The 11704-nt window shown below is 38.0% G+C and overlaps 1 protein-coding gene across 1 annotated transcript; it reads left to right on the forward strand.

The window, feature by feature from the left end:
* Positions 1-7583: 7583 nt before the first annotated feature.
* LOC122196134 (uncharacterized mitochondrial protein AtMg00810-like) lies at positions 7584-8039 on the forward strand. The gene is made up of 2 exons (XM_042898472.1): positions 7584-7777; positions 7856-8039. Exons 1-2 carry the CDS (start codon positions 7584-7586, stop codon positions 8037-8039), a joined length of 378 nt encoding a protein of 125 aa, XP_042754406.1.
* Positions 8040-11704: the final 3665 nt, after the last annotated feature.

The following is an 11704-nucleotide window of genomic DNA, read 5'->3' on the forward strand; positions in this document are numbered from 1 at the left end:
ACTTGGATAAGTTTACCACGCACTGAGATCAACAAGAAGTTGCTGAACTCACTTCCACGCAGTTGGGACATGAATGTAGCCATAATCAAGAAACCTAGGGATCTGAACAAGCTTATCTAGGAATGTGACATGGATGATAAGCATCGTGAAATCAACCATGTGACTTCCTACTCCACTGCCAATCTAGGAATCTCATCAAACAATGTTTTCTCTGCTCAACAAACATATTCTGCTCATCTCGTTATGCCTCATCAACATCTAACACCTTCAAGTTCATCTGGATCAACCTCTAAAACCACAACCACAGCTCAACCTTCATCATTTCCAAAAGAAGCTGAAGAAAACATGGCCCTGATGGCAGGGTTTATGAACTGTTACAACGCTCTACTGGCAGGAGACTTGGCCCCTCCAATCATGGTTGGTGAATTGGATTAGATTCATCCCGAGGACGTGGAAGAAATGGACATCACGTGGCAAATTGCTATGGCTGTATTTAGGGCAAAGAAGTTTACCCACCGCACAGGAAAGAATAATTGGGGAATGAACGTGGAAAAGAAGGTAGGGTTTAACAAGTGCAAGCTCCGGTGCTTCAACTGTCACGAGCCAGGTCATTTTGCTCGTGAATGTACCAAGCCAGACACGAGGAACAATCCAGATAGGACGCTGGTGACTGCAAGAAACAATAGAGGAGTTGCAACCAACAATGAAACATATAACTTGGCAATGGTGGCACAAAGCTTCAGTTGGGAGGATCAAATGCAGGCACTGAATCTGACAGGTCGTGATGTTGCAAACTTGTCATAAATCAGTGAGAATTCAAAGGTGGAAGAAGTCGAAGAAGAGATGATGGAACTGAAATTCGCCTTCATGGTCTCTACTACACCTTCCATAAAAGAGGTTAGTGAAACTTCATGTTCTCAAGCCTGTAGTGATAAAATTAAACATTATTGTGATAAAAATGAACTATTAATTAGGGAGATTGAGGACCTCAAATATGAAGGCTATACTCTCAGAAAGGCCCAAAAACCTTTAAAAGAAAAATTATAGGCCAAAACCAAGGATTTCAGAAAACTTCAAGATGAATATAGCACTAAATGTGAATGCTATGATTATGCTCAAGAAAAGATTGTCAGTCTAACTGCCGAACTTGACACATTGAAAAATAAGTTTGAAAATGCAGATTTTAATTTTATAAAATTTGATGTGTCAAGTAAGAAAGTTGAGACCATGATTGAAAAACAACTTAAATGGCAAGGTAAGAAAAATGTAGGTCTTGGCTATGATAGTGTTCCTCCTCCATTTAATGACAAATACACCTTTAGTCCTCTGACTGAGGAGGAAATTGCAAGAGAAGCACACCTGCAGTATGGCAAATCTACTGTAGTTGTGCCAGTAAATAATGATAGGGTGAACGATACTAACGTTTCTACCTCACACGCAGATGAACCCCTAGTGCAAGACATGAAAGAGGATGGAGAAAGTGCTTTTATTTTGAAAAATGACGCTACTTTTAAAAATAATGCTTTGAAAGTTGATACTGTTATTTTAGTTAATTCGGTTGATTGTTCAAACAATGTTGCTTTAAAAACTGATACTTCTTTTGTTTCAAATGTTTCTGATGATGTGGTTGTGAATTCTAATACTAATGAACCTGATGTTAGTAAATATAGTCCACCAAAACAAGTGAAACAGACTGCAAGCTGCTCGTGTACTTGTGGACACAATCTGGACATGAATCCAGGAACAAGCAGTAACAACTTGTTCATGAAGAAGCAGACCTGTTTCCATTGTGGAACACCAGGACATATTGCTAGAAACTGCCCAAAACGTGTATATGTTCCATACTATGCACAAGGTAGGCAGAACGTATCACGAGGAAGATCTGTCAAAAGAAATTCCTCGAGGTCACGTTCCGGTGATGGTGATTGGAATGCAAATAAAGACAAAAAATTTTTTGAGACAATTCAAGAGACACTTTGGCGAAACCGAAATTGGTCAAACTGAGATCGGTGTCTCCAAATTCATCTCATGGGTCATCATCTAACCAAAGATGGATGCCCAAAAGGTCAAACACAAAGGACAAAAGGACTTCAAAATCAAATGTCAAAGCCCCCATCTATGTCAGCTATAAAATTCTTAAACCTGATTATAGATGGGTGCCCAAAGGTCCTGCGACGCAATCACCTCACCGTCCTCTAAATTCATCAAACACATTATTTGATTCAAAAGATATGGTATGGCAAGAAGTTAAATGTATAAATGAACATGGTCAACCTAGTGTCTCTATGGACTAGGTTCCCAAATCTAACTAATCTCGCACATTGTGCAGGAACAACTATGGAGGAATATCATCAGAACTTAGTATGTTGATAGTGGTTGTTCCAGGCACATGACATGAGACATCTCTCAGTTGCATGACATTCAAAAATTTAATGGAGGGTATGTTTCCTTTGCGGGAGGACAAGAAGGAAAAATCAATCAAAAGGGCACGGTTACTAACAGAGTTTTGAGATTTGAAAATGTTAATTATGCTCTAGAGTTGATTCACAACTTGCTGAGTGTATCTCATATATGTGACAAATGTTTTTCAACTCATTTCACAAACAAAGAATGCTTAATTTTGAAGCCTGGTATCATCATACTAGAGGATTGGGTTTTGGTGAGATCAGAGCGAGAAGGAAATGCACACATCATCGACATGAACCACAATGTTCCCGAGCAAGTAACGTTACTATTCTGAAGATTCTCCGAACATAATGCTATGCTCTGGCATCGACGTCTCGGTCATGCAAATGCTAAGAATCTCAATCGTCTTGCTAAGAATAATATTGTCCCGAGATCTTCCGATAAAGGATTTCATTACTTTTGAGAAATGTGTGGTCTGTGATCAAGGAAAGCATCATCGCAAGCCATACAAACCCAAACTGGTCAATACAATTAACAAAACTCTCCATCTGCTTCATATGGATTTATTTGGTCCCGTCAACGTTCTAAGCATCAATAGGAACACTTATTGCTTGGTGATAATGTAACACTCGTTTTCTAGCCTAGGCATTTATATTGAGTTGATAGTCTAGGTTAACCTTTGTAACTCATTTTGAAGAAATGAAAAGGAATTATGTGAATATTATGTGAATTATGTGTTTTATGCTTAATTATTAGGGCTTAATTAATTAAGAATAAAAATAAGCGTCAAAATTAAAGTGTGATATAAGCCCGATATCTTTACATGAAGTTGTAGTGGTCGAAACAAGGATTTCGGGGATATAAAGAATACCAAAATCCGAGTTATAACGAAGAAGTTATGACATGTCGAAGTTTCGCGACAAAACCGGCACAGTGCTGAATGTCGTAAAAAGTGAGTTTTTGATAAACTACTTTTTAGACTTAGTAATCTAAACGAAAGTTGTAGTATTCGTTAAACCGAGAAGTTCGATAAAAAGAACGCCCAAATCTGACTTCGTATGAGGAAGTTATGATTTTTCGAAGTTTCAGCGTAACAGTAGATAGCTAAAAACTCGAATTTTAGATCGAGCGATTTTTGGCCGACACAACCTAAACGAGAATTGAAGGTCTCGTCATTAGGAGCACAACGGTAAAAATTATGACGAAAACGGACGTCGGATGAAGAAGTTATGAATTTTTAACGGATTTCCTGTCCCGGTCTGTTAAAAATAATAATATAAAATTTAAAGTCAAAATTAGCCGACGAAGTGTAAACGAAAGTTGTAGATCGTATTTTAGCTACGCGTGCATATAAAGAACGTCAAAAACGGAGCTCGTATGCGAAAGTTATGAATTTTAGAAGTTTTGGCACGAAAACCGAGAAATTTTGCATAGTCACAATTGCCACGTCACCCTCGCTTAGAATGTGACACGTGTCCTGCTGAGTCACCTGGCTGCTGAGTCATCAGGCTGCTGAGTCACCGAGGCTACTGAGTCATGCAAAGCCACATGCCCTCTTCTGATTCGACCGAGGAGGAGGCCCAATCCGAAGCAGCCAGCTCCCCAGCCGAAGCTTCGCCCAGCTGCCACGTGTGTCCGACACTCGCATAGCCTAGGTCCGAGCCTTGCAGGTGCGCCAGTAAGCCGCTGTCCACTTAGAAGCCGCCAACGAGCCCTCGCAGGTGCGAGCCATGTGCGGGCCATGTGCGAGCCATGCGAGCCTTCTCAGTCGTTGGATCAGAAGCTTCTCAGCCGTCCGATCAGAAGCTTCCCCCTATAAATAGAAGGCTGCGAGCCTTCTCGGATATTTTTAAGAAATTGCCACTTTTAGCCCCTTTCTCCACATTTCTTTCATTTTAACATCCCGCAAAGCCCCGGTATTGATTGTAAAGCCCGAAATACACCACGAAGTGTCCGAGAAGCCCGGAAAATTTATCTTTTCGGTTTCGAAGCCCGACTTTTGCAGAGCCCGGTTTCTCAATAAAACTCCCAGTTTTATTAGAAACGATCGTTTTAGAAAACGAATTGCTGCCCGATTTTCACCAAAATATGTGAGTGTGTAGTTACTTTCAATTTACACATAGATATGAAGTATTTACCTTGAAATACGTGTTATGTGTAAATATATTAATTATTTGATTGAGGTGACTGTTGAATTGATGTTTTATACAAGTTTTAAACTGTACATGCTTTTTATCTACAAAATATGTTAGGTAGAACATGGGTAGATGAAATAGTGGGTATGATGAAAGGTGAGTTGGATAAAGGAGATGATCAATAATATTGATCATGAGTTGAGGGTGAGTGGTGAAAATTTGAGAGAATCACTTACCCAAATTGTTGGCCCCCTTCATTCAGCAGAGTATGGATGACAACCATGGACTATTCTAGACAGTCTATGGAACAATAGCAGGCCCGCAACCTGTAGGTGTAATGAATTATATGTTCATTTGTTGTACTCTAAAACCCATTGACATGTATTGCAGGAGAGAACACCTATAAATAATATTGTCGATAAATGAGAGTTATGGACTTAGCACATGTTGAATAAACTTTGGCAGCTATGGAATTAGTGTCCGTTGTATAAATCCCGGTCACGAGGTGACTTTGTGTCTATTCCTTAGGATGAATCCTTAGGAAGGAGTGATAGTTGATTCTTAGGGTAAACCCTTAAGAAATAAATAAAATAATGGGGTTTGGGGTAGTTAGGTTGATTGATTGATGTTTAAACATAATAAATTTATGTATTGTGGGTTGAAAACCCTATATGCTCACCAGGCTTCCAAGCCCGACCCACTCAGCTGTTTATATTACAAGTAGAGGACCACGAGCATAGTCGGATGATGATGATGAGTGAATTTTGGATTATAGGCCAGTAGTTACAAATAATTGTCGTAAGGCTTATAATGTCTTGTTTATGCTTTTGATCTGTATTGGAACATGACATCCCGAGGTTTTGATATAAAAAGAAATGATATATTTCTTAAAGAAAGTTTTTGACAAACTTTTATCATATTTTGTTTTGGGGACCAACTCCGCAACATCTTTTATAAAGATTTCTCTGATTTGATTTTTAAAAAGCATAAATTAAATCGGTCTTTTCTGGCTGAGAAATTAGGGGATGTCACAGATAATCGATGACTATTCTCATTTCACCTGGGTCTTCTTGTTGTCTAATAAGAATGAAACTGCTGAACTCATCAAGAGGTTTATTGTGCTCATTGAAAATCAAACTAACGAGAAGGTGAAGGGGTTTCGAAGTGATAATGGCACATAATTCAAGAATGCTATCCTGGATCACTTTTGCTCCGAAAAGGGTATACTGCGTCAGTACAGTACTGCTAGAACACCTCAACAAAACGGTGTAGCGGAACGGCGAAATAGAACCTTGATTGATGCAGCAAGGAACATGCTTTGTGACTCAAAATTACGGGTCTTCTTTTGGGCTGAAGCCATTAACAAGGTGTGTTATGTTCAGAACCATGTTCTGATCAACAAACAACAAATGAAGACTCCATATGAAATTCTATATGGTCATAAGCTGACGGTTGCTCACTTCAGGATCTTTGGATGCCCTTGCACACTACTTCATCTGGAATCAACACCTAAATTTAATTCAAAAGTTGATGACTGTTATTTTGTGGGATATGCTGGATGCACTGCTTATCGAGTCTATAACAAATCCACTAAACAGATTTTGGAGTCATTCGATGTGCGCTGGCTGGAAGAAAACACAACTGACGCTCGAGTTGGACCACATTGGTTATTTGATTATACTTCTTTGTTTAAATCTTTTAATGTGTTTTTAGATGATGTTTCAGGTACATGCTCAAGTTCGACTACAGTTGTTGAGATTTGATGAAGAACATGTTTTTATTGGTTCATTCAAAATCTCTGTGGTCATTGAATCTCCTACGGTGGATGCAACTACACCAATTACATCGTGCTCTTCATATGTTCAAAAGTCTACATGTGACCGTGACGCCACATCCCGTACTTCTGAAGAAGCTAAAATTTCTTCAGGGGAAGATGTATCTGCCACACAAACCTTGATGGAGTTTCTCTTTCCAGAGCCATTTGCAAATGAATTTGTGGCAAGTACTTCTCATGATTACAAACAGTCAGAGGGAGGTAATTTCGGAGCGGGCAGACCTGAGAACGTTACAACTCTTCCAGTCACAGTAAATCATATCAACCATTCTATCCCAACCAGAGTTCAATGCGATCATCCTATCCAAAACATTATTGGTCCACTAGAAAGCGGGGTTCAGACCAAAAGTCAAAATGGCGATGTCAACGAGTGTCTCTATTCGTTCTTCATATCCCAAATTGAACCAAAGAGTGTGGCCATGGCATTAAGTAAACCGAGTTGGATAGATGCAATGCATGAAGAACTAAATCAGTTTGAGAAATTGAGAGTATGGCAGTTGATAGAGCTACCAAAGGGCAAGAAGTCTTTGGACACACGTTGGGTTTCTAGAAATAAGCAAGATGATAGCGGGGTTATTTTGTGCAATAAAGCTCGTTTGGTTGTTTGCAGATTCAGGCAGATAGAGGGTCTTGACTACACAAAAGTATATGCTCTTGTAGCACGTTTGGAAGCCATTCATATATTTCTAGCATATGCTTCCTACATGGGATTTACAGTTTATCAAATGGATGTAAAGACAGCCTTCTTGTACGGAGTCGTGAAGGAGGAGATTTATGTTGATCAAGCACCAGGGTTTGTCAATCCAATGTTTCCAAATCATGTTTACAAGTTGGACAAGGCTCTATATGGGTTGCATTAGGCTCCTAGATCTTGGTATGCTACTCTAACAAAACATTTTCTTGAGCACGGATACACAAGGGGAACGATTGATCAGACCTCATTCATCAAGAAAGTGGATACAGACTTAATTGTTGTACATATCTACGTAGACGATATCATCTTTGGGCCGACAAGCACAGAGCTATGCAAAGAGTTCGAGGATGTAATGAAGAAAAGATTTGAGATGAGCTCACTGGGTGAGTTGACAATGTTCCTAAAGCTATAGGTTCGACAGGATTCGACCAACATTTTATTGCATCAAGGAAAATATGTGGAAAACGTACTAGAAACTTTCGATTTTAAAGATTCAAAAATTGCTTCGACTCTAATGGCAGAAAGGCCTCTGTTGACTCTGTATACAAATGGGGAATCCATTAATCAAACTACATATCGATTGATGATCGGATTTCTAATGTATCTAACTGCCAGCAGACCTGACATCATGTTTGCCATCTGTCAATGCACCCGCTATCAGGCTAATCCTAAGCTTTCCCATTTAGTTGCTGTTAAAAGGATTTTTAGGTATCTTAAAGGTAGCCCTAAATCGGGCCTTTGATATCCTAAAAATCTCAATTTCGATTTATATGCGTTCGCTGACAGCAATTATGGAGGGTGTGATCTTGACAGGAAATCTACATCGGGTGGATGTCTGTTTTTAGGGGACCAACTGGTGTCATGGCAATGCAAGAAACAGGAAACGGTGTCGACCTCAACAACTGAGGCTGAATATGTTGCTGCTCTCAGGTTATCTGGATTCAACATCAATTGTTGGATTACGGTTTGAATTTTCTTGACACTTCCATTTTTTGTGATAATGATGCGGCCTTTCAAATTGCTAAAAATCTGGTTCAATATTCCAAAACCAAGCACATTGACATTAAAATTCATTTTATTCGAGAGTGCTATGAGCGTAAACTCATTTGTTTGGAACAAATTCAAACTGATAACAACGTGGCAGATTTGTTTACCAAACCTTTCAATAAAGCTCGTTTCGATGTGCTTGTGGGCTTTCTAAAAATGATTCGTTTCGAATATTAATTTTTTTAGGGGGAGAAATCGAAGTTAAATTTTTTTTGGGAAGTGATATGAAGGTTTGTGCTAAAAGGCAATTCTAAGATGCGTGTAATGCACTGAAACTAAATTGTTTAGACTCTATGTTCAATGTGATGGTAGGCACGAAGGATTCAAAGGACTAGAAATAGCTAAAAATGAAATGACTTGATAATGTGGACTTAGATAGTTTCATTTGGACTGACCATACGATGCTCGGATAGGTTGAGTAGTGAGTTAAACATGGGAGCCTGCGAGATACATTAAAGTCACATGTATCTAGAACTGTGGCTTAACACTTTCTCGATGTACAGATTTATTTCATTAATTCCGGTACTGATAGGGTGACTGTGGGGTTCTGATAAAGTAGGTTTGTAGGAACTTATTTTCTTGCATTCTATCTGTCAGTCATATGTTACCTCCTCTGCGTGATCAGAAGATCCGACATGGAATACAACATATGCAACTCTATCTTTATGCATCTTCTTATCTATGCAATTCTTTCTATCTGTTAGTCATATGTTGTCTCCTCTGCGTGATTGGAATAGATCCGACCTAGAACACAACATATGCAACATTCTACCTCTCAACCCCTCTATTTGTGGTAGTCATATGTTGTCTCCTCTGCGTGATTGGAAGAGATCTGACTTGGGGCACAACATATGCATTTCTAAATCTGACTTCTCTCTTAATGATTGTCTACTCACCTAAAGTAAGGAGTTCTTTGGAAGTTCTTGATTGTCGGGGTATATCGAGAAGTGGGGAACACGTTCTAGTGCATCTAAAATTGAACTATTTAAAAGGTTGTCTGTAGATCTCACTGCTGAATTTAAGTGGACAACAATATCCTTGGTCGTCCTCAGCCAAATGACCTATTTAGGAATATCATTTAGGAATATAATCACAATGACTTGTCATTTAAAATCTGTCCAGTTTGTCAATATTCTTTGTGTTTAAGTGGATCACAATATTGGTGATTGAACAGAGCTAAACATGCAGGTGTGTTCTGTTATACAATATTGAATTGCTTGACAACTTTGATCCCAAAATTTTCTTGTTCTGTGCATTTTATATTTTATTTTTGTTTTTGTTAAATTTTTCATATCTTTCCTCTATGCACAAATTTAGGGGGAGAATTAAAAATCAAACAAAAATCAAAAGTCATATAAATCATAAACATTTAAAAATACAAAAATATTGTTCTTAAGTTTATTCTTTCATTAAAGTGTGCTTATTTTTAAGTTTATTTAAATTTTATTTTTGCATTTTAGTTTTATTTATTTTTATTTGATACTTATTTTAGAATTTAATTTCTTATGTTTTTAGAGTCATTTTAAATTAAGCCCAATGGATCGTGAACCAAAATTTCCTAAGTATAAAAGCCTTGAACACAATAGAGGAACTGCCCCTTTCTATTAAAAACCCTATCTACAAAACCCTCTCAAAACCCTAAGCAAGATAAACTGTTCATCGTTTCATCTTCAACCAAATATCGTCAATTTTTTTGATTGAGTGCTGATTTATCTAGATATATTAATTTCGAGCTTGATGCTTCACCTGTTATGATGTTTTCGTGGAAGTTTTGCAGGGTATTCAAAGGGTTTTCGATGTGTTGACGGCAGTTTCTGACGAAGCTGTCAACAATGAATCGTCGGTTTCTTTTCGGGTTTTCGCTTTGATCCGAATCCGATGGAACCCATTTGCTGTGTCCGTAAACTAATAAAGCTAACCGTAAACGTGTTGGTCAACTATGGTCTATCCATAAACATTTTGGTTAACTGTGGCTTATCCGTAAACAGTTTGGTCAAATGTGGTTTTCCCGTAAACGATGGAAGCTTTGACTTTGACTGTAAACGCTTGATTAAAAGGAATTTGAACAAAAATATTAATGTTGAATCAAAATCAATATTTTGGACAAGTTTTTTTTTTTTTTTTTTTTTTTTTTTTTTTTTTTTTTTTTTTTTTTTAGTTTTTAATCTTAACTTTTTATTATTCTTACTTGACTCGTTTGGTGCAGATAAATGGCAGACTAGTTAAAGTTCTATGAAAATCACAATGTTGATGGATTTCTTATGGATCCTCCTGCTGCTCATCGAGAATTCTAATATGATTGTGGGCTTGAATAGTTACAGAATCTCTCACGCTTTGCATTCCAATCCGATCATCTACAAAGATCTGATTACTGATTTCTGGCAAAATGCCTCAATCAATGATCAGGGAGTGGATGGAGCTGGTTCTATTAATTCAGTGGTGAAGGGAACTAAAGTAGTCATTTCTAAGCAGATTATTTGTGATGTACATAAGTTTGATGATGTTTCTGTGTTTCCAATTGAGTACCATATTAATCAAGTGAAGGATGTCCTTGAGAAAATATGCTATGAAGGAACCTACACTCCTACCCTCAAGAAGATGCTGCCACCTTACTGGAGGTTTTTGGCACATTACTTTGTAAGCTACATTTCTAGAAAGAAGAGTGGACTTGATAAGCTTAGTCAGACTACAACCTCAGCCATTGTTGCATTAACAATGAATTGGGATTATAATTTTTCAAAGTATGTTTTTGGAGAAATGAAAAGGAATCTCCAGGGGAAGAAGAAGGATCAATTCTTAATGTATCCCTGGTTTGTTCAAATGATCTTCAATGAAAAATATTCCCAAATTGAGAGGTCATCTGACACTTTGGTTATTAAAGCTTTGGGTCCCAACACCTTTGGACTCATGAAGCAATCTAGAAAATCTACCAAATTCGTTTTTCAAGGATTAAAAGAGTTGGTTATATTGGGAAATTTTGCAGAGACAGAAGATGTTCAAGATTCTAGTACTCCAATTGCAATAGTAGCTGAAGAAAATGTAGCTCCAGCAAGATCAAATCACAGTTCATCGTTTGAGGTTTCTGATAGTGACGATGATGATGATGCTAATGATGATGTTAATGATTCTGATGATGATAATACTAATGATGATGTTGATAATTCTGATGATGAGGATAGTGATTGTGATGATGATAAAATGGATTTTCATATGTATGTACCACCGAAGGAGCCGATCAGTAAGGATGTGGACACTCCAGCTGAGACAGAAAAGGATGTCAATACCTTTAATCAGTCAAATGATCCCACACCCGAACAGATGGATGCTCTCATTGATCCACTACAGTCAACTGCAAGGAAGCCTCCCCAAGCAGTTCATGTTATTTTTGATTCTCCATCTGATAGTGATAAAATTGATTCAAATGCCTCCTTAGCGCCAAGAAAGCAAAGACGTAAAGATCCAAGGTTGGGAGTGCTTTCTACTGAGCAAGTAGAATAGTCGTCTCCAATTGTTGAGCCCACTCAAGTTCATCATGATGCTCAAAGTCCGATTATTGAGCCCGCTCAAGTTATTCAAGATGTTCAAAGC

This window comes from Lactuca sativa, chromosome 9, assembly GCF_002870075.4.
Source record: "Lactuca sativa cultivar Salinas chromosome 9, Lsat_Salinas_v11, whole genome shotgun sequence".
Classification (NCBI taxonomy): domain Eukaryota; kingdom Viridiplantae; phylum Streptophyta; class Magnoliopsida; order Asterales; family Asteraceae; genus Lactuca; species Lactuca sativa.

Coding starts and splice junctions, on each gene's coding strand:
- LOC122196134 (XM_042898472.1), top strand. CDS start 7,584: ATGGCAGAAAGGCCTCTGTTGACTCTGTATACAAATGGGGAATCCATT. Junction 7,778..7,855: donor GCTGTTAAAAGGATTTTTAG/GTATCTTAAAGG, acceptor GTTCGCTGACAG/CAATTATGGAGGGTGTGATC.